This window comes from Pseudophryne corroboree, chromosome 8 (genome assembly GCF_028390025.1).
Source record: "Pseudophryne corroboree isolate aPseCor3 chromosome 8, aPseCor3.hap2, whole genome shotgun sequence".
Lineage (NCBI taxonomy): Eukaryota > Metazoa > Chordata > Amphibia > Anura > Myobatrachidae > Pseudophryne > Pseudophryne corroboree.
In genome coordinates this window covers 411,629,304-411,653,008 of record NC_086451.1, presented here as the reverse complement: position 1 = coordinate 411,653,008, position 23,705 = coordinate 411,629,304, and the positions used below count along the sequence as shown (strand labels likewise).

At 48.0% G+C, this 23,705-nt stretch overlaps 1 protein-coding gene across 10 annotated transcripts in view; it reads left to right on the top strand.

The window, feature by feature from the left end:
• Positions 1 to 23,705, top strand: part of BICRA (BRD4 interacting chromatin remodeling complex associated protein) — a 132,341-nt gene that overhangs the window by 94,944 nt on the left and 13,692 nt on the right. For 8 of the 10 annotated variants that reach the window (XM_063937859.1, XM_063937858.1, XM_063937855.1 and 5 more), the window contains 6 exons: positions 2,118 to 2,183; positions 2,772 to 4,670; positions 10,241 to 10,546; positions 13,136 to 13,828; positions 14,187 to 14,481; positions 14,638 to 14,747. In XM_063937859.1, coding sequence (XP_063793929.1) covers positions 2,118 to 2,183; positions 2,772 to 4,670; positions 10,241 to 10,546; positions 13,136 to 13,828; positions 14,187 to 14,481; positions 14,638 to 14,747 — 3,369 coding nt within the window. The remainder of the gene's footprint in view (positions 1 to 2,117; positions 2,184 to 2,771; positions 4,671 to 10,240; positions 10,547 to 13,135; positions 13,829 to 14,186; positions 14,482 to 14,637; positions 14,748 to 23,705) is intronic. The other 2 variants (XM_063937861.1, XM_063937862.1) reach the window with 2 other exon arrangements.

Genomic DNA, 23,705 nt, shown 5'->3' with positions numbered 1-23,705 from the left:
ATTTTCTCATCATCTTTGTAGCTATAGATCCCCCAGTAGCAATTGACTAATACCCCCCCCCCCCACTGTAGCCTTGATATCCTTGTAGCGTTATCGCGTGTAGAATAATTCTCCTACACTATTACATTCTGCCATTTCCCTTGTAACTATGAATCCTCCTCCCCCACTGTAGGCCTCATGCCCTTGTAGCATTTTCCCATCACCCTTGTAGCTATTAATCCTTGTGTAGCTATTGACTCCCCATGTTGAATTTTCCCATCCTCCTTTAGAATTGTTCCTCCAACCCAATGGACATATATCTTTATTGTACCATTACCCCCGCCCCCCAATGGGCCGAAATCACCTATAGCATTACCCCCCTTCCACCCCCCTCCGGTGACCATTGATACCCTTGAAGCATTAAACACCCAGGCCGCTACATCACAAACCTTTACAGCGGAACTCCTTATAATCCCAGTGGCTGGAGGGGAGGCTGCGGTCGCATGAGATGCAACCGTGTCCATAGAATCCCAGCTGGCTACAGTCGTATCTCATGCATTTTGTGTTTAAGGAACTCTGGGGCAGATGTATTAACCTGGAGAAGGCATACGGAAGTGATAAACCAGTGATAAATGCAAGGTCATAAGCACACCAGCCAATCAGCTCCCATATGTAAATGAACAGGAGCTGATTGGCTGGTGCATTATCACCTTGCACTTAACACTGCTTTATCACTGGTTTATCACTTCCTTATACCTTCTCCAGGTTAATACATCTACCCCTCTGTTTTTGTCTTGGAGGTATTTCCTTTGTCACGTGTTGAACAGATCTAACATTTATCATTCTAGCAATGTTTTGCTTTGTTTTTTATAAAGTGTTAGCCACTTGCCTACTATTGTTAATGCCTAAATGTAAACCTACCTTCAAAGGGGTCACCTCCGTTTGACACCCCCTGTTGCTTAGACAGGCCACCATCCCCTAACCAACTATTCAGCAGAGTTCTTACCCCACATTCCCTATATTCAGCTCCCGGTCAAGTTGCGCTTGCAGAGTAGAGATCACTCACTGAAGCTCGGCAGGAGAGTCAGTCCATTGTTGATATATGGCAACTACTGGGACAGAAGCCATAGCCCGTCCCATCAGCTGCTGCATACTGTGCCCACACAGCCCTAGTTAGCTGAATAGCAGGCTGGGTTTAGTCCTCTAGGTCCCATTTGCAATGCTATCACGACACCTCGGGCCGGGAGTTAACTGCAAGTAGCAGAGTTCCCACTAAAATTATTACATGGCTATCTGGTTCTCTGTTAAGTCTATCAATCCTTTTTTTTTTTTTTCCGGACACTTTACAGATGTGTCCTCATACATGTTTGCTGCAACCGCGCCAAACAGCCCCTCTTAGCACGCCGGTCCCGTGAGACTCTGCTAGCTTCGGGCATCTTATTAGCGTATTTTATGCCGAAAAAAGGGTCTTAGTCACAACACAATGCAACTAGGACAAACCAGGAGACTGTGCTGATTAATGTGATTTGTGACACTTGTATGTGTGCGCCTGAGTCTCTGACTCTGCATACAAAGTGCTACAATGCAGCGTCCGAGGCTTTTTTTCCCCATGTCAACTTCTGTTGTGCTTCATTTACACAATATACAAGTGTTGCATATCAGATGAATCAGCGCAGTCTTTTAGTGCGTCCTGGTGGATTGCGATGAGATTTGGAAGCATTTTCAGCAAACAAAAGCCGCCCGATGCTAGCGGAGTGGCACAGGACCTGTCTCCCGCTGCGTGGCATATTGAGGCTACATGTATCTGGACACCTCTGTACATCGGTGAATGGTCCCTGTTGTTTTTCAGTTACTTATTTGGGGTTTCTGAAGCTATTTTGGTTTTGAGAACTTTTAAACTGGGTCATTGTTAGTCAGCTTGTGGCTCTGTAACTCTTTTGGATCCACATACCGCTGTAGACGACCTGCAAAGCATGCTGTGACTTGTAGTTCTGCAACAGCTGGAGAGCCACTTGGTCACTTCCATTCACTTCAGAAAGTCACTAGTTGCCAAGCATGATGAACGGAACCATTTTTTAGCCTCTGGGGACCGTCCCCGTGTGATCAGTAATACGTTATTTGTTTTTAAACTTCTCTAGATTGATGGAGAGGATCTACTGGATAACACAGGAGACTCTGCGAGTGCCTTCTTTGTGGGCACTGGGGTAATGACTTTTGCTTAATTCTTTGGCTTATATGCTGAGCATGCTTTACTAAGCTGGGTCTGTCCCGTAGAGTCATTATTATATTACTGCGGCAGGCTATAGCAGGGAGGAGGGAGGGAACTGCCATAAGTCGCAATCAGGAGAGCTGGTGTCCCGTCCCCACTCCACCATAATTTTTAAAGTTGGATAGATAAATTGATTTAGAGGTAAACATCTAGGCTTCCGCTAAAAGCACCGCCATAAAATCTTTTTGCCTGGGTGGGAGAGCTGATTTAATACTCCAATAACAACAAAAAGTCCTAGCCCAACTGACGGCCAGCTTCGTGCAAGTAAGCAAGGCATCAGAAACTGTTGAGCTTTGTTCCAGGAGATGTAAATATGTGTTTAGTTTTTCTGTTGTCTGTTTAGATGACTGTTTAATGTGCAGTTGTGTGTGACTGTTCCTCCGTTATTTTGATGGCTGTCCATAGTCCAGATGTTTGTGTGATTACAGAGATCATATTTAGCAAACAATAGTAAAACTTTTGGTGTTTTAAAAAAAAAAAAAGAGAGAAAAATCTTGTACTGATAATCTCTTCATATTTTTAGCTTCATGTTCAGGAAACTCCGGGGAACCATTTAACTACAGAAACAAACCCCCCTCCCGGTGGCGTAGACTTGGACTTTTTGGCAGATGACATCCTTGGATCTCCATCAGGGGCTGGCGCCAGCCTTGCCAACTCTGACCAGCCATGTGATATTTTACAGCAGAGCCTGCAGGAGGCCAACATCACAGAACAGACTCTTGAAGCTGAGGCGGAACTGGACTTGGGTTCCTTCCAACTCTCTAATCTGCAACCGGTGGTGCCGGCTGCTCCAGATGGTACCCCCCAGATATTTTCAGGAGGGGCAGACCTCATTGGACTTCAGCAGCCAGCAGTGCTGACACACCAAGCACTAGTTCAACAGTCTGATGTGGTCAACAAGGCGATCAGTGTGCAGCCCTTTATCCAACAAGTTGGCCTTGGCAATGTTACAATTCAGCCAATCTCCAACCTCCCGGGATTGCCCAATGGCAGCCCTGGGGGTGCATTGGGCATCGGGCAGATACAAGTGGTGGGACAGCAAGTCATGGCCATCAACCAGCCTACACAACAGATTATTGCCAAGCAAGTACAGCCAACACAGGTAGCCAATCTGCCAGTGGGCAGCTACCTGGCAGGGGCCACCCCAGAGCAGCAGCAGGTCACACTAACATCAAGTGGGGTGTCGCCACAGAATGCTGGGTTGGTCCTACAGAACAAAATTCCCACAGTGGCCACAACGCTGAATGGCAACTCTATGTTTGGCAGTGTATCGGCAGCACAGTGTACTCAATCCCTAACGGTTACTTCCAGCCTGAACAGCCCAGTTATCATTCAGCGGACTCCAACCCCAATACAACCCAAACCTGCCGGCGTACTCCAGCAGAAGCTGTTCCAGATCTCCCCCAAACCATTTGCCTCCAACAATACTACGCTCACCATTCAGGCAGAGGCAGCACTTCAGCAGCACCAGAAAGCTCAGCAGAACCTGACGTTTATGACTGGCAAGCCTGGCCAGAATGTGGTCCTCTCTGGCTTTTCCCAGGGCCTCACTGCTAATATGTTCAAACAGCCTCCCCCACAGCAGCATGGACTGGGGAAGCCCATGAGCGTCCAGCTACTTAACCAAGGCAACAGCATTGTTATCCCGGCCCAGCATGCCCAGGCTATGCTTCAGGGCCAGAACCAGTTCCTCTTGCCTGGAGGATCAACCGTCCAGCAGCTTTCTGCACTGCAGGCCAACATGGGTGGCCAGATCTTAACTGCTTCCCACCCCAGCGGACACATTATTACCAGTCAAGGTCCAGGAGGCCAGCTTCTAAATCAGGCCCTGCCTGCCCAAATACAGAACCTTGCAAGCCAGCTGAACTTGGGGCAGGTCCTCACGTCTCAGAATGCACATGGCACAGCTCATATATTGTCCGGGCCCATACAGTTGCAGACGGGACAGGTTGGTCAGCCAACATTGTTCCAGATGCCAGTTTCTCTGGCAAGCAGTCTGAGCACCCAAAGTCAGCCTTCAGTAACAACATCTTTGACCCATGCAGGGCAAACGGTCATACAAGGAGTGACCTTGCCTAACCAGGTGGCCATGTTTAACTCACCTGACGGTGTTGGTCAAGCAGTAAGCATCCAACAGGCCTCAGCAGGGAGCAGCCAGAGTCCAGGGATTGCGCAGCAAGGGGCCAGCCTAATGCCTAACACAGAGCAGACCTCCATATTGACCGTCCAAACTACACAGCAGCCATCACAAGGACAAGCCCATCTCCAGTTGAATGTACAGCAACAGCAGCAGCCTTTAGCCCCTCCACTCCCTCAGCAGGCAATGTCCAGGCCCAGTCACGCTCCCAGTCCAGACAAAATTATACTTAGCCAAGCAGGAAATATCATAAGTGCAGAGTCCATGCAGATGTTCCTCCAGCAGGTAAGTCTCTCTCTAGATTTACTTATCTGTCTACCCAGAAATGCCATCTCTTCCCCTAATTTATGTTGCAAACATTACCTAGAAACTAGGCTTGTCATTGATAGCGTATTGTCTTCAAAGCATTAACTTGTCATGCCTAGAGTACAGTATAGGTGGTCCTAATACCCTGCTACTGCTAGAGTGTAGTATTTAAGGTCATACTACCTTGCAACTGGTAGAATATATTATAGAAGGTCATACTACCCTGCTACTGCTACACAGGTTGAGTATCCCATATCCAAATATTCCGAAATACGGAATATTCCGAAATACAGAATTTTTTTGTGAGACTGAGATAGTGAAACCTTTGTTTTCTGATGGCTCAATGTACTCAAACCTTGTTTAATACACAAAATAATTAAAAATATTGTATTAAATGACCTTCAGGCTGTGTATAAGGTGTATATGAAACATAAATGAATTGTGTGAATGTACACACACTTTGTTTAATGCACAAAGTTGTTAAAAATATTGGCTAAAATGACCTTCAGGCTGTGTGTATAAGGTGTATATGAACCATAAATGCATTCTGTACTTAGACTTGGGTCCCATCACCATGATATCTCATTATGGTATGCAATTATTCCAAAATACGGAAAACTCCGATATCTAAAATACCTCTGGTCCCAAGCATTTTGGATAAGGGATACTCAACCTGTAATACATTATGCAAGGTCATACTATCCTGCTACTGCTAGAGTACAGGGTTGAAGGTCCCACTACTGTGCTACTGCTAGAGGTCAGTATACAAGGTCATACTACCGTGCTACTGCGAGCGGACAGGGTGTAAGGTCATATTACCCTGCTACTGCTTGAATGCTGGATAGAAGGTCATACTACCCAACTAGTACTGGAGTACAGTATAGAATGTCATGCTTCCGCTAGAGTTTCAAATAGAAGGTCATATTACCCTGCTACTGAAGGGCATACTGCCCTCTAGAGTACAGTATAGAAGGTCATACTACCCTGCTGCTGCTGGAGTACAGGGTGGCAGATCATACTACCCTGCTACTGCTAGAGTATAGGGGGGGAAGGTCATACTACCCTGCCACTGCTAGTGTACAGGGTGGAAGGTCATACTACTGGCCTAACTCTACCCTGCTACCGCTAAAGCACCATATAGAAAGCCATCCAACCCTGCTACTGCTAGAGTACAGTACAGTATAAAAGGGTGTAGTATGGTATGCCGGCGGCCGGGCTCCCGGCGACCAGCATACCGGCGCCGGGAGCCCGGCCGCCGGCATACCAACAGCGCGGCGAGTGCAAATGAGCCCCTTGTGGGCTCGCTGCGCTCGCCACGCTGCAGGCACGGTGGCGCGCTAAGCACGCTATTTTTTTCTCCCTCCAGGGGGGTCGTGGACCCCCACGAGGGAGAAAAAGTGTCGGTATGTCGGCTGTCGGGATTCCAGTGCCGGTATAGTGTGCGCCGGTATCCCGACAGTCTGCATACTGAAGACCACCCGTATAAAAGGCAATTCTCTGCTACCACTATAGTACATGCTGGAAGGTCATACTACCATGCTAATGATAGAGTACTGGATGGAGGTAATACTACAAGAGCACAAGCTAGCTGTGTTACTGCTAGTGTGTGTTGCCTCCAGAGATATAAAGGTTAAGGGCAGTATAAAAGGTCCTACTACTCTGCTGCCGCTCTAGTACATCATGCTAACTATAGAGTACAGTAAAGAAAGTTATTCTAGTGTGCTACCACTATAATACAGGGTGGAGATCATACTACCCTGCTACTATTAGCATAAAGTATAGAAGGTCATACTACCCTGCTACTGCTGGGGTATAGGGTGGAAGGTCAAACTACCCTGCTACTGCTGGAGTATAGGGTGGAAGGTCATACTACCCTGCTACTGCTAGCGTGAAGTATAGAAGGTCATACTACCCTGCTACTGCTGGGGTATAGGGCGGAAGGTCATACTACCCTGCTACTGCTGGAGTACTGGATGGAGAGTAATGCTACAGTACCTTGCAACTGCTAGAGCATGGGATAGGTCATAATTCTAGATTACATGATGGAGTGGGAATGCTAGCTGCATTATTGCTGGTGTGTTATACCTACAGAGTATTAAAGGGGGTTTTCACCATCAGTTAATAGATTAGTTTGTGTATATATTGTACAGATATATCAAAATTGTATACTGTACTTTTCCACATACTTGTATATAGCCATAGGAGTAAAGTGTTCACCTTTATAAATGTAGATGATCTAGTACACAAATCCATTATATGCTGGATGTGGGGGCAACACAAATTGATTTTCTACAAACCACATACTGCTAATTGAATTACCATGTAAGACTTATGTAGTGTGTTAGGTTTTTAGAAATATCAAGTTCTATCTATACATTCTAGTAGAGCATACGAAGAGCTCATTGTATAAAGTGGTGGTACACACAAATAAATCAGGCCAATAGATCCCAAAGTAGGGTGTATTACCAGTGGCATTGTTCCCTGGCTGTAACACAGTGAGGGTGGTGTGCGCTCACCTACTTGGATTATGCACTATAGTAGCAGTGGTAAGTATGGAGGGGAATCCGGCCCTCCCAATAAGAATAGACTCTTTTTAGCACAATCCGCGCTCAGTGGTTTTATGTTTAGTGTATGGAATAGGATAATTGGTCGACAGGCACTAGGTCGACACCTGGAAAAGGTCGACATGGTCATCGGGTTGACATGAGTTTTTTGTGTGGGTGTTTTTGTGTGTTTTTTTTGTGTTGTTTTCTTCATAAGTGACCGGGAGCCCCAAGTAGTGCAAGGTGCCTAGCTCCGCTGCGCTCTGCACAGGTTACTGTTCCCAATCGTGGTCCACGTGGATTGTAAAGTGCGTAAAAGTTTAAAAAATTGTCGAAAAACTTGTGTCGTGGTCGACCTAATGACTGTCGCCCTAAGGACCGTATCCTATCCCATAGTGTATACCCAGTGGTGTTGTCTAAAGTTAGTGTCTCATAGTACATTCACTCTTTGATAAGGTGTAAGGATGGACACAATATAAATTTGAAGTACTATACTTTATAATTTACATTATGTCCATCCTTACACCTAATCAATTGCTTTATTGTTAAAGTGCTACTCCCTTCAGAGTAAGTTAGATCAAATAGTGAATGTACTATGATACACTAACTTCAGACAACTACACTGGGTATACACGGGTGTACTATGGTATGCCAGCGGCTGGGCTCCCGGCGACCAGCATACCGGCACTGGGATCCCGACCGCCAGCATACCGACAGTGTGAGGAGCGCAAATGAGCCCCTTGCGGGCTCGCCACGCTGCGGGCACGGCCTCCCTTCAGAGGGGTCGTGGACCCTCAAGAGGGAGAAAGTGTCGGTATGTCGGCTGTCGGGATTCCGACGCGGTATACTGTGCGCCGGGATCCCGACAGCCGGCAAATTGAAGACCACCTGGTATACACTATTCATAAAAACACTATATTGAGCGCGGATTGTGCTAAAAACGGTCATTCCCTGGATGTCTGAGTATGGAAATGATTCAGCTAGTCCCCGGTACTGATGTACTGTGCAGGAATACACCTCCCGTCTTATAACGCGGTTGAATCAGGGGCATTTAGCATATGTATAGTAATGCACGGACATGTACTAGCTCCCAACAACCTCAACCCTCACGTTTTCCCCAGCATGTCATGGTTTGAGGATTTACTGTCTGTGGAAGCAGGTGGGGTAATTACTGACCCAGCTACATAGATATACTCACCTGTGCATGATTGCAGGAATCCACAAAACATGACCTGTTGGTGGCTCCTGAGGACTGGTTGAGAACCCCTGCTCTACTTCATATGATGAAATGGCACACCAACATCAAGGCAGCCTTAGTAGCCTTTGCGTGTTTCGTCAGGCATATTGGCTTCGTCTGTGCACGCCCCCTACAGCTTGTGCTACATACATTTTGTTTGGTTTCTTGCTTACCTTTGTACTTGTCAGCAAAATCATGACTTCCTCCTCTGATGTGACACAAATCACTAGATAAGTGTTTTCAAAACCATGTCGTATCCAAGGGCCAGAGAAATAAAAAAAAAAAAAAAAAACTCTGTTGTGATGTGAAGGCTTTGCTAAGTAATGCGGGTGCCAAAAAGATGATTTAGTCTATTTAGTCAAAGTCTCAGAAAAGGATGTAAATGCCAACTAGTGTAGCCAACCAAAGGTGTTACACATACTGGGGTGGTCTTCAGTATGCCGACTGTCGGGATCCCGGCGCACAGTATACCGGCGCCGGAATTTCGACAGCCAACATACCGCCCCTTTTTTTTTTCTCCCTCGTGGGGGTCCACGACCCCCCTGGAGGGAGAATAAAATAGCATGGCGCGCCACCGTGACTGCAGCGTGGCGAGCGCAGCGAGCCCGCAAGGGGCTCATTTGCGCTCGCCACGCTGTTGGTATGCCGGCGGTCGGGCTCCTGGCGCCGGTATGCTGGTCGCCGGGAGCCTGGCCGCCGGCATACCATACTACACCCCACATACTGTATGTCAGTGTTAACGGTGTATCTGATACAATAGAGCAGGCATTCCCAACCACGGTCCTCGAGGCACACTAAGGGGGTTATTCAATTTGTCCCAAGGATGCCGGGTGATGAGTATCGCCGCCGGGGGCTATTTAATTGGTCCTGATAAGCCGGCGCGTGACGCGGCTTATCGGGGGTTTTGCTTCACCTGCCTCCAGCAGGCGAAGCAAAATGCCCGATAACAGCCCTGTTTTCATCCGAAAACGGGGCTATTTCACCCGAAAACACACAGGTTTCACTGAACCTGTGTGTTTACGGATGAAAAAGCAGGTTTTACTGGCCGAGCAACTTAAATAGCCCGACTGCAGCACCTGAAGAAACATCGGGGGTTTTTACTCCCGATGTCTCTTCGGACCAAATTGAATATCCCCCTAACAGTGCAGGTTTTAGTGATATCCAGGCTTCAGCACAGATGGTTAAATCAAAATAACTGAGCTACTAATTAAGTCACCTGTGCTGAAGCCTGGATATCACTAAAACCTGCACTGTTGGTGTGCCTTGAGGACCGTGGTTGGGAATGCCTGCAATAGAGTATTGAATTTGTAAACCTATTACTGTTCCAGAGTAGAGTGCATGCCTTGTCAAGGTCTAAAAGCTCACAGCTATAGTACAGAACGGGATACAGGTAATAGACCTTACAAAAGAGTGCACAGGAGGACAGCAAAAGGGAAGACACTAATTACCATTCTCTATATGAGTCAATACTAGAGACTTGTCATTATCACCACCAGATGTGAAGCACCATCTCATTGAATGTCTCCCTCTAGTGGCCGCAACAGAGAACTCCACAGGGAGAAATAAAATCTATGAACAAAGGGACATTCATAGTATGCATTGGATAACTGGATTTATATACTGTGATTTATGCCGCTGTTTCTGTATAAAGTATATACACGTATACTGATGTGAGTTCTATGCTGCTGTCCCCAATCATAAGACATGAATAAATGTAGTTTTGTGTGAATGAGTGTTTAACAGAAGATTGCCGGTGTTGGCCATTGCAGAAGGAGCAGCAGCAGCAATTTTACGAAGCCGCATTGAAATCGCAGCAGGAAAACAGCCTGGTCCAAACCTCTGTGGCCCCACAACTCCTAATGCCAATCTACAGCATAGCCGCCTCTGGCAGCACTTTCAGCAGCAGCACCGTCAGCAGCAGTAGCGTGCCCGCCTCCGTCATAGTGAGCAGCAGTGCCGGCTCCACAGCCCAACCCAACCGTGACCTGTCCCAGAACCATGCCACAACACCGGAATCCAAAGGACACTTACCTCATTTCCCTGCCAGCCAGTCTCAGCAGGCTATGTCCTGCCAGGTAGCCACTGCCTCACACTCAAGTCTGCTTTCACCTGAATCCTTCCTCTGGCTCCCTTCTAATCTTCTTTCCCGTAACCTGTGGTGGCAAAGTTTCTCTACTCCACTTTATTACTCTGCCCACCCTGTGCAGTGCCGCAGCTAGTAACTTAGCCGGGGTCCTGATAAACATGAGGATAATATTTTCTAACATTTCCAACTTGAGTTGGTTTTAAAAGCATTGGGCTCTTGTTTAATTATACAGTTCTCTCTGCTACCTTTATTTCTATTGACCACCTTTGAAGAATGTGATAATTGCCTGTTATGTATAAATAGTGAATGATATTTATGATCATGATTATTACTATAATATAAGGCCTAGCCTCAGCATTGTGCCTGATTTAGAGAACGTTCTACAAGTACAGAAGAGGATAGCGCTGCAGTTATAAGATATCAGGCCGTAGTACCAAGCTGCATTCAGAAGGTCCCTGCTATACGGTCATTCAGAAATATATTCTGGTTTAATGGTAATGTTAAATTGCTTTAGAAAACAGCACAGACTCCTTGACATGTCTTATTTGCCTGCTGAATGAGAAGGATTGCCATCATGGTTTGGGGAATTACAACACCGTAGATAAACTCCGCACTGATAAATCTAAACGGCATAGGAAAATAGCACACAACACCCATAGCGGCCAGCACGTAGGGCTCCCTACTTCTCTTCCGGTGGCTGTTGCTTGCACAACGTTTTGTACTGTTACTAATTCCTTTTCCCCCAATCGCTGCTGCTGTACTCTGGTTAATTCCCACCTGATCCTATCCCCTCTTCCCTTGCACACTCCGCTTCAGTGTTCTTGTAAAATGCTGATTCTCTTCCTATATCCTGTGTGTTGTTGTGCTGATGGGAGGAACAATGTCATGTACTTGGTATAAGAAATATAGATCTCGCTTGTCCGAGGACCACGAATGACAAAATACAAGTTGATCCAGTATGAAAACCAGTATCTTTTGACGCACTGATGTCATCCTATTGTCCAGTCAGTAATCATTACAAGCTTGCAGTGTTCGACTACAGGCGTAACCTGTTCCCAATTAGCAAACGGTCATTTTACTTCTTCTCGAACGCAAAGGGCATGATTAAATTCATTGAGCATTAAATAGCCCCGGGAATTAGCTCCCGGTGCTATTCAGTACAGCGCCATGTGACACCCAACGATGGGATTTCGTCTCACACCCCCGGAGGGTGAAAAAAAATCCAACAAAAGTGCCGGCGCAATGCTGATTTCGGCCCTTAATGCGGCGGAAACAGTATCGTGCTGGGCACTTAAGTCTGAGAATGCCCGTTCTCCCAACAAAACACCCTGGGGTCGATTCAATTCAGCAACAGTTGAATAGCGCCGGGAGTTAGCTCCTATCGCTATTCAATTCAGCTCAAGTTAAGTCGGCAAAGGCCCGTTCTCGCGGACTTAACAGGTTGAATTGTCGGGAGAACGAGCATTCTCCGACTTAACTCCCTGCCGCGATGCTGATTCCCGGCAGAATCAGCCTCGCGCCGGCTGCGCGGCAGCACTTTTGTCGGATTTCCTCTCTCATCCTCCGGGGGTGAGGAGAATTCCCAACAATTAGTGTCACTTGGCGCTGTATTGAAAAGCCCCGGGAGCTAACTCCCGGCGCTATTCAACTGTTGGTGAATTGAATCGACCCCTCCTGTTTAGTTCGGGGGAATGGGCATTCTCCGATTTATCACTGCGTTGTATTAAATAGCGCCGGGAGCTAATTCCCAGCGCTAATCAACTGTCATCAAATTGAATTGAGCCCAATGTACTTTATATGTACTGCAAATAGTAATGGAAGTCCAGACAGCATTGCTGCCTCCAGCTAGCTAGTGATTGGCCATTGGAACTTTGGTTTGGTTATCAAGGGGAAAGACCTTGGAATCTGGAGTATAAAATCCTGACGATATTATCCAGATATATAATAATATACAATAGGCGAAATGTAATAGCCGCCGAGAAGCAGAGAGTGCGGTATTTTGTGCAAGTAGTCTGGACGGAATTTTAAAGCGCCAGTCATTTACACAGCAAAACCAGGTTGGTTTTGCCATGTAAACGATTTGCCGCTTTAAAAATCCGGCAAGACTCGCATGAAATCCCGCACTTCCTGTTTCTCGCCGGCTATTACATTTAGCCCCATTCCTTTAATTCCAAAAAGCTCCTAAAAATAAACACACATTATCCTAAATTGGAAGTAGCTTTATCAACTTGTATTTTACATTAGTGGCTCTTTTATAATGCCAGCAGAAAAAGTATATTATGTAGAGGAAGACGCATGTCTAACCTGCAGCTTAGACCTGTTAGTTATTGTGTGCTAGACTGTAGCGTTGGTATTCTAGTCTCTCGTGTAACGTCTATGTCAGGATGAAGCAGCAGTTTACATAAGTTTAGGAAATTAGTCTGAGAATCTGATCAGTATGGTCATAAGTTGTATAAGTGAATGCAGTTTGCGTCACGCAGAGTGTTTGGGTAATAGGGCGTCTTATGTGATGCACCTGATGCTCACCATATCACATTGTCAGTCATGGTTGTCTGATCTCTCTTCTTTTCTCCTCTAGATTCCCACCGGACAACAGAAGCTTCCAGGAGCCTCACCTTCCCACACACTACCTCACCCCCCCAGCCCACAACTGCAGGCTTCTGCTTCCCACCACTCGCAGATGCAGTCCCCCCACCAGTCGCGTCCTCCTTCTCAGCCACAGCCTCTGTCTCGGCCACCATCTCGCCCTCATTCTCGGCCTCCATCCCAACCTCAGAGTGTCCCTCGTCCTCCTTCCGAGCCACTTTCCCGCTCCTGTACTCCTCAGATGCAAAATCTTTTTGTCATCCAGAACCAAATCTCCTCCTCCCCTCATGGTTCTTCCCAGCACCCTCTACGTCCTCCTTCTCAGCCTCAGGTACAGACGTCTTTTCAGCCTCACCAGCCACTAGCCTCCGATATCCCACAAACCCTATCATCCCCTCAGCAACACGTTCAGCTCCAGGTACAGCTGGGCACCACCCAGCCGGAGATTCGGACAGGGGGCCCTGTTTCTATGCAGGCCACCCCACCCTCTTCAGATTCCCAAGCGCATTCGTTCCAAGTGCAGTTTCAGGCTCAGGCGGCCATGAAACCCCAGACCTCTGTGCAATCCCTCCACCTAACAACCGAACAGCAGCGTACGTTCCAGATGACCCCCAGCCAATTCCAGGCTTTGGCGTTATCCAGTACTCTGCCACAGCAAAAGCAGCTATTGGAGAGATACCAACAGGTGAGAACAGTATAGTAAGGTGAAGTGGCACCAGACTTCGGGGAACATTTACTAAGCAGTGATAAGAGCGGAGAAGTGAGCCAGTGGAGAAATTTCCCCATCAACCAATCGGCAGCTCTGTATGATTTTATAGTATGCAAATTATAGATGTTACTTCAGAGCTGATTGGTTGCCATGGGCAACTTCTCCACTGGCTCACTTCTTCGCTCTTCTCACTGCTTAGTAAATGTACCCCATAGAATTTGTTTTATAAAAGTGCTTCTTCCTTTCTCTCAATTTGCTTTCTGCACAGCTACTCCCTTGGAGAAGCCTTTTGCAAGATGGCTAAAACTTACCACTGATCTCTCTTGTCATCTAGATGCAGCAGGGACTGATGTTGCAATCCCAGCAGCCACAAGGTGGCGCACAGACATCCCCAGCTCTTGGCGCGCAGTACAGCAGTCAGACTTCGTCTTCAGTGTTGATCAGTGGACAGGGGCAGCCGGTGCCCACCCAAGCACCCCTGCATGGACATTCACCTGGTCAGGTGCTGGTCCAGCCAATGCCTGTGTCTCACGGCGATATGACAAAGGTGCAAGGAGGGAGTGTCAGCCAAGCAACCCAACTTTCAACACTAATGCAGCAGCAAGCGTCCGTTTTAGTGAAGAGTTCAGGTGAGGATAACCAACATCAGTAGCCTATATCCTCAGATTACTTCTATACTGTACGATTGATGAAAGACGATCATGCAATAAAGTTATCTGATATTTAAAGCTCCCGTTATATTTGAAATGCCTAAAGCAGTCTCTCACCATCTCTGCTGTTCACAGGCCCTGCAACTGCTTCCGGGCCCCAAGACCCAAATGTTTACTCTAGTACAGTTGTGAAAACACCTGGGGTGCCGGGAAAACCCATGAATGCTGCTCCTATGCAGATGCAGGTAAGATACTTCCAGTATGGCTATATGAGTCTATAGTAACAGCATCCTAATGAAGAGTGTCTAGCGCTTTTTGTTTTTAAATCCTACTCCCTATATGGCAATGAGCCGAGGAGAGGCAGACACAGACTTGGGGGAAGATTCAGTTAAGCGTGAAATTGTCCACTATTGTTGCGCTCATATGGCCTGGTTCTGAGTCACATACGCAGTGTACATACTGCACATATACAGTGCACATACTGGCAGTCAGTGTTCACTGATTTAAGTGTTTGTGGGGAGGGGAGGGTGGAGTGGGGGGTTTGCTGCTGTGCGTGTGCAAAATCCCTAAACACTGGTACGGAGCATGCCGGAGCAAGTTTCAATGGTGCAACTGTTGGTAGCATATAAAGTCACACCAGATGGTTTTACAGTGTCTGAGAGTGCCCCAAGTGGGCGCCTCTGTCTTTGTGCATTCAGACGTATGCTTGTACGCCACGGGAAGGACTGATATTAGTATTTGTTTGCACCTCTCGGGTCTATATGCAAAAACATGCTAGGTTTGTTTTGGCGGATAAACCATGTTGCATTAGACACCAAGTTTCACCAAACCTGCTAATTGATTTGCCTCTGTAGAGTTATATATGAAAGTAGCCCAGTATCAACTGCACAGTTGCAAGTATGAAGGTGTGTACACACCGGGTGTTTTTGCCCAGCGTGTATGCTGAGTGATGATGTGAAAATCGCACAGTGCATACACACTGAGCGATTTTCACCCGGCCAAGCGATTTTCACGGAGGTGAACCACTTTCCACAGTAGGAGACCGTGGAAAGTGGTTCACTCGGCTGGTAAAACAGGTCGACGGACAGTGGCCATCAATGATGCGGGAGCGCGCATCAACGCTCATCGCCCGGCCATACACACTAGGAGATTTTGAGCTCAAAGTAGCGAATAAACGCCAAAAGTGAGCTACGTTGAGCTCAAAATCGCCCAGTGTGTATACACCTAAAGACTCCTTTACCTGATTTTAACATTCTTGTAAACGACGTGTGACAATTCACATAAACCTCACCGTCCTGCCCGATGACGCACACAATACTGTTTAATACGGTAGGAAATGTTCATGGTCTCTGTTGTTGTGATAGGAAAAGTGTAAGAAGATACTGGTATGGAGTGCGTTCGCCCTACTGCTCCGGGGCAGTCTGCGCAAATTGCTCAGCATTTTATTCCACCCGTGAGTTTGATATGTGGTTCACATGCGGCATACACGCGGGTTGATATGCACACTTGTGGATACATTCATAAAGCAAAGTAACACAGAGCTTGGTGCATTCATTTCAGGCACTTGAACCCTACATGCAGGCTGCCATTGTTATGAATGGGAGAAGCTCCTGGAAATAAAAATAAAGTAGAGATCAATGAGCTTTTCTCTTACGTCCTAGAGGATGCTGGGGTCCACATTAGTACCATGGGGTATAGACTGGTCACTAGCACTTTAAGAGTTTAATGGTGTGGGCTGGCTCCTCCCTCTATGCCCCTCCTACCAGACTCCGTTTAGAAAATGTGCTCGCAGGAGCCGGTCACAGCTAGGGGAGCTCCTAGAGCTTCTTTAGTTTTATTATATTTCTAAGAGTTAGTTAGGTACAGGGAGGCTGCTGGGAACAGCCTCCCTGCTTTGTGGGTCTAAGGGGTGGTGGTGGGGGGAGTAGTTTCCACGTGAGGGGTTCGAGCCACTATCTGACAGGACACTGAGCTCCTGAGGGTGAGGATCGTTAGCCGCCCCAGGCGACCGCTCACTCCCGCAGCATGCCGCCACCCCCTTACAGAGCCAGAGGATACCAGTGGCGAGTGAGTCACCGGTCCCCCAAGCAAACGGGAAGCCAATGTGAAGATGTCGGCAGCAGGGTGGGAGCGCAGTACTAACTGCGCTCCGGAAGCTCAGCGGTACATAGTGTGGCGTTGTGAGGGGCACCCTGAGCCAGCGCCTATACCCTACACTGGTCACATGGCTGTCAGGGACCTCGGTAACGCTGCCAGCAATAATCCTCAGGCCAGTATAAAGAAAGTGAAGAGCGGGAAGCAGCGTCATGTTCAGGGGGCGGAGCTACTCCAAGCGGACCCAGCAGCGTTCAGCGCCATTTTCCTGCCTGCAGTTCCTATACAGAGACGCTGACAGAGAGAGCTGTCCTTCCAAGCAACTCCAGCTAGCCTGTGCTGTACCAGGCAGGGGGTTGTAGTGTGTAAATACTGTGTAGTCTATTAAGGTACACAGTCAACGCCAGGTAGTTGTATTATTTCTACCTCAGAAAGCGCTGTGAGTGGGTTGGCTCCAATCTCTGTGTGTCTGTGGCATACTTGGGGGGGGGACGGGGGACTGTGTCTGACATTTCTCTGTGTGGGTGGGTGTTTGGTATCTCCCGTAGCCATGTCTAAGGACTTTGTGTCATATGCTGCAGAGGATGTTTCCTCTCAGGAGGAATCCATTCCATGTACACAGGAATGTAATGCCTTGTCTCAGATCCCTATTATTGAGCCTGGGTGGTTGACCTCTATTAAGGGAATGATCTCTCAGATCTCTACTAGGGTAGCAAATACGGAGACTGAAACTCAGGTGTTAAAGAAATCTATGGCAGTTTGGTCAGATTCTCTTCCTATTCCTGCAACATCCCCTAGCATGTTCCCACAGAAACGTGCACTTGCCCAAATTTTGCAAGATGACACAGATACCCACTCTGATACAGCAGACGGTGATGGGGATGTGCTGAGGGTGGCGGCATCCCTTGCAAAGGGGGTGCAGCTCATGATTGAGGCCATTAGAGATGTGTTAAACATTACTGACACGCCACCTGAGCAGGTTGAGGAGGCTTACTTCACTGACAATAAGAAAGCCTCGCTAACCTTCCCTGCATCTAAAGAATTAAAAGCTATTTCTCTGACGTCCTAGTGGATGCTGGGAACTCCGTAAGGACCATGGGGAATAGCGGCTCCGCAGGAGACTGGGCACAAAAGTAAAAGCTTTCTGACTAGCTGGTGTGCACTGGCTCCTCCCCCTATGACCCTCCTCCAAGCCTCAGTTAGATTTTTGTGCCCGGCCGAGAAGGGTGCATGCTAGGTAGCTCTCCAGAGCTGCTTAGAGTAAAAGTTTTAAATAGGTTTTTTATTTTCAGTGAGACCTGCTGGCAACAGGCTCACTGCATCGTGGGACTAAGGGGAGAAGAAGCGAACTCACCTGCATGCAGAGTGGATTGGGCTTCTTGGCTACTGGACATTAGCTCCAGAGGGACGATCACAGGTTCAGCCTGGATGGGTCCCGGAGCCGCGCTGCCGGCCCCCTTACAGAGCCAGAAGAGCGAAGAGGTCCGGAGAAATCGGCGGCAGAAGACGTTCCTGTCTTCAATAAGGTAGCGCACAGCACTGCAGCTGTGCGCCATTGCTCTCAGCACACTTCACACTCCGGTCACTGAGGGTGCAGGGCGCTGGGGGGGAGCGCCCTGAGACGCAATAAAACATGTTTTAAACCTTATATGGCTAAAGAAATGCATCACATTTAGCTCTTGGGCTATATGGATGCATTTAACCCCTGCCAGTTTTCCTAAAAAAAGCGGGAGAAAAGGCCGCCGAAAAGGGGGCGGAGCCTATCTCCTCAGCACACAAGCGCCATTTTCCCTCACAGCTCCGCTGGAAGGACGGCTCCCTGACTCTCCCCTGCAGTCCTGCTACAGAATCAGGGTAAAACAAGAGAGGGGGGGCACTAATTGGCAGAAAATACATATACAGCAGCTATAGAAGGGAGAAACACTTATATAAGGTTATCCCTGCATATATATAGCGCTCTGGTGTGTGCTGGCAAACTCTCCCTCTGTCTCCCCAAAGGGCTCGTGGGGTCCTGTCCTCTATCAGAGCATTCCCTGTGTGTGTGCTGTGTGTCGGTACGATTGTGTCGACATGTATGAGGAGGAAAATGATGTGGAGGCGGAGCAATTGCCTGTAATAGTGATGTCACCCCCTAGGGAGTCGACACCTGACTGGATGGTAGTATGGAAGGAATTACGTGACAGTGTCAGCACTTTGCAAAAAACTGTTGACGACATGAGACAGCCGGCAAATCAGTTAGTGCCTGTCCAGGCGTCTCAAACACCGTCAGGGGCTCTAAAGCGCCCGTTACCTCAGATGGTCGACACAGACCCAGACACGGATACTGACTCTAGTGTCGACGGTGACGAGACAAACGTAATGTCCAGTAGGGCCACACGTTACATGATCACGGCAATGAAGGAGGCTTTGAACATTTCTGATACTACAAGTACCACAAAAAGGGGTATTATGTGGGGTGTGAAAAAACTACCCATAGTTTTTCCTGAATCAGATGAATTAAATGAGGTGTGTGACAAAGCGTGGGTTTCCCCCGATAAAAAACTGCTGATTTCTAATAAATTATTGGCATTATACCCTTTCCCGCCAGAGGTCAGGGCGCGTTGGGAAACACCCCCTAGGGTAGATAAGGCGCTCACACGCTTATCAAAACAAGTGGCGTTACCGTCTCCTGATACGGCCGCCCTCAAGGAACCAGCTGATAGAAAGCTGGAAAATATCCTAAAAGGTATATACACACATACTGGTGTTATACTACGACCAGCAATTGCCTCAGCCTGGATGTGCAGCGCTGGAGTGGCTTGGTCGGATTCCCTGACTGAAAATATTGATACCCTGGATAGGGACAGTATATTATTGACTATAGAGCATTTAAAGGATGCATTACTATATATGCGAGATGCACAGAGGGATATTTGCACCCTGGCATCAAGAGTAAGTGCGTTGTCCATTTCTGCCAGAAGAAGTTTATGGACACGACAGTGGTCAGGTGATGCGGATTCCAAACGGCATATGGAAGTTTTGCCGTATAAAGGGGAGGAGTTATTTGGGGTAGGTCTGTCAGACCTGGTGGCCACGGCGACGGCTGGGAAATCCACCTTTTTACCCCAGGTCACCTCTCAGCAGAAAAAGACACCGTCTTTTCAAACTCAGTCCTTTCGTCCCCATAAGGGCAAGCGGGCAAAAGGCCACTCATTTCTGCCCCGGGGCAGAGGAAGGGGAAAAAGACTGCAGCAGGCAGCCTCTTCCCAGGATCAGAAGCCCTCCCCTGCTTCTGCCAAGTCTTAAGCATGACGCTGGGGCTTTACAAGCGGACTCAGGCACGGTGGGGGCCCGTCTCAAAAATTTCAACGCGCAGTGGGCTCACTCGCAAGTGGACCCCTGGATCCTGCAGGTAGTATCACAGGGGTACAAATTGGAATTCGAGACTCCTCCCCCTCGCCGGTTCCTGAAGTCTGCTCTACCAACGTCTCCCTCCGACAGGGAGGCAGTATTGGAAGCTATTCACAAGCTGTATTCCCAGCAGGTGATAATCAAGGTACCCCTCCTACAACAGGGAAAGGGGCATTACTCCACGCTGTTTGTGGTACCGAAGCCGGACGGCTCGGTGAGACCAATTTTAAATCTGAAATCATTGAACACTTACATAAAAAGGTTCAAATTCAAGATGGAGTCACTCAGAGCAGTGATAGCGAACCTGGAAGAAGGGGACTATATGGTGTCTCTGGACATCAAAGATGCTTATCTCCATGTCCCAATCTACCCTTCTCACCAAGGGTACCTCAGGTTTGTGGTACAAAACTGTCATTATCAGTTTCAGACGCTGCCGTTTGGATTCTCCACGGCACCACGGGTCTTTACCAAGGTAATGGCCGAAATGATGATTCTTCTTCGAAGAAAAGGCGTCTTAATTATCCCTTACTTGGACGATCTCCTGATAAGGGCAAGGTCCAGGGAACAGTTAGAGGTCGGAGTAGCACTATCTCAGGTAGTGCTACGTCAGCACGGGTGGATTCTAAATATTCCAAAATCGCAGCTGATTCCAACAACACGTCTACTGTTCCTAGGGATGATTCTGGACACAGTCCAGAAAAAGGTGTTTCTCCCGGAGGAGAAGGCCAGGGAGTTATCCGAGCTAGTCAGGAACCTCCTGAAACCAGGACAAGTGTCAGTGCATCAATGCACAAGGGTCCTGGGAAAGATGGTGGCTTCTTACGAAGCGATTCCATTCGGAAGATTCCATGCAAGAACTTTTCAGTGGGATCTGCTGGACAAATGGTCCGGATCGCATCTTCAGATGCATCAGCGGATAACCCTATCTCCAAGGACAAGGGTGTCTCTCCTGTGGTGGTTGCAGAGTGCTCATCTTCTAGAGGGCCGCAGATTCGGCATTCAGGACTGGATTCTGGTGACCACGGATGCCAGCCTGAGAGGCTGGGGAGCAGTCACACAGGGAAGAAATTTCCAGGGCTTGTGGTCAAGCATGGAAACGTCTCTTCACATAAATATCCTGGAACTAAGGGCCATTTACAATGCCCTAAGCCAAGCAAGGCCTCTGCTTCAGGGTCAGTCGGTATTGATCCAATCGGACAACATCACGGCAGTCGCCCACGTAAACAGACAGGGCGGCACAAGAAGCAGGAGGGCAATGGCAGAAGCTGCAAGGATTCTTCGCTGGGCGGAAAATCATGTGATAGCACTGTCAGCAGTGTTCATTCCGGGAGTGGACAACTGGGAAGCAGACTTCCTCAGCAGGCACGACCTCCACCCGGGAGAGTGGGGACTTCATCCAGAAGTCTTCCACATGATTGTAAACCGTTGGGAAAAACCAAAGGTGGACATGATGGCGTCCCGCCTCAACAAAAAACTAGACCGGTATTGCGCCAGGTCAAGGGACCCTCAGGCAATAGCTGTGGACGCTCTGGTAACACCGTGGGTGTACCAGTCAGTGTATGTGTTCCCTCCTCTGCCTCTCATACCCAAGGTATTGAGAATTATAAGACGGAGAGGAGTAAGAACTATACTCGTGGCTCCGGATTGGCCAAGAAGGACTTGGTACCCGGAACTTCAAGAGATGCTCACAGAGGACCCGTGGCCTCTACCTCTAAGGAAGGACCTGCTCCAGCAGGGACCTTGTCTGTTCCAAGACTTACCGCGGCTGCGTTTGACGGCATGGAGGTTGAACGCCGGATCCTGAAGGAAAAAGGCATTCCAGATGAAGTCATCCCTATCCTGGTCAAGGCCAGGAAGGATGTAACCGCAAAACATTATCACCGCATTTGGCGAAAATATGTTGCGTGGTGTGAGGCCAAGAAGGCCCCTACAGAGGAATTTCAACTGGGTCGTTTCCTGCATTTCCTGCAAACAGGACTATCTATGGGCCTAAAATTAGGGTCCATTAAGGTTCATATTTCGGCCCTGTCGATCTTCTTCCAAAAAGAACTGGCTTCAGTGCCTGAAGTTCAGACGTTTGTCAAAGGGGTACTGCATATACAGCCTCCTTTTGTGCCTCCAGTGGCACCTTGGGATCTCAATGTAGTGTTGAGTCTCCTAAAATCACATTGGTTTGAACCACTCACCACTGTGGAATTGAAATATCTCACTTGGAAAGTGGTCATGCTGTTAGCCCTGGCTTCAGCCAGGCGTGTCTCAGAATTGGCGGCTTTGTCATATAAAAGCCCTTACCTAATTTTTCATTCAGATAGGGCAGAACTGAGGACTCGCCCTCAATTTCTCCCTAAGGTGGTTTCAGCGTTTCACATGAACCAGCCTATTGTGGTGCCTGCGGCTACTAGGGACTTGGAGGACTCCAAGTTGCTGGACGTAGTCAGGGCCCTGAAAATATATGTTTCCAGGACGGCTGGAGTCAGAAAATCTGACTCGCTGTTTATCCTGTATGCACCCAACAAGCTGGGTGCTCCTGCTTCTAAGCAGACGATTGCTCGTTGGATTTGTAGTACAATTCAGCTTGCACATTCTGTGGCAGGCCTGCCACAGCCAAAATCTGTAAAAGCCCATTCCACAAGGAAGGTGGGCTCATCTTGGGCGGCTGCCCGAGGGGTCTCGGCTTTACAACTTTGCCGAGCAGCTACTTGGTCAGGGGCAAACACGTTTGCTAAATTTTACAAATTTGATACCCTGGCTGAGGAGGACCTGGAGTTCTCTCATTCGGTGCTGCAGAGTCATCCGCACTCTCCCGCCCGTTTGGGAGCTTTGGTATAATCCCCATGGTCCTTACGGAGTTCCCAGCATCCACTAGGACGTCAGAGAAAATAAGAATTTACTTACCGATAATTCTATTTCTCGTAGTCCGTAGTGGATGCTGGGCGCCCATCCCAAGTGCGGATTGTCTGCAATACTTGTATATAGTTATTGTTACAAAAATCGGGTTGTTTATTGTTGTGAGCCATCTTTTCAGAGGCTCCTACGTTTATCATACTGTTAACTGGGTTCAGATTACAAGTTGTACGGTGTGATTGGTGTGGCTGGTATGAGTCTTACCCGGGATTCAAGATCCTTCCTTATTATGTACGCTCGTCCGGGCACAGTATCCTAACTGAGGCTTGGAGGAGGGTCATAGGGGGAGGAGCCAGTGCACACCAGCTAGTCAGAAAGCTTTTACTTTTGTGCCCAGTCTCCTGCGGAGCCGCTATTCCCCATGGTCCTTACGGAGTTCCCAGCATCCACTACGGACTACGAGAAATAGAATTATCGGTAAGTAAATTCTTATTATTTGAAAAATCCTGGGAGAACCCGGAGAAAAAATTCCAGATCCCAAAAAAGGGTTCTGGTTGCTTTTCCCTTCCCTGAGGAGGATATGAGAAAATGGGAAAACCCACTCATAGTTGACGCATCTGTCTCCAGACTGTCTAAAAAGGTGGTTTTACCTGTCCCTGGATCTACCACGTTAAAAGAACTGGCTGATCGTAAGATTGTCACTACGCTCAAATCCATATACATTGCTTCAGAAGTGGCGTTAAGGCCCACTATTGCCTGTGCATGGATTTCTAAAACCATAGTAAAGTGGTCAGGCACATTACAAGAGGATTTGGATACAATGGATAGAAGTGACATTGAATTGTTTAAACGTAACATGCAGGATTCTGCGGGGT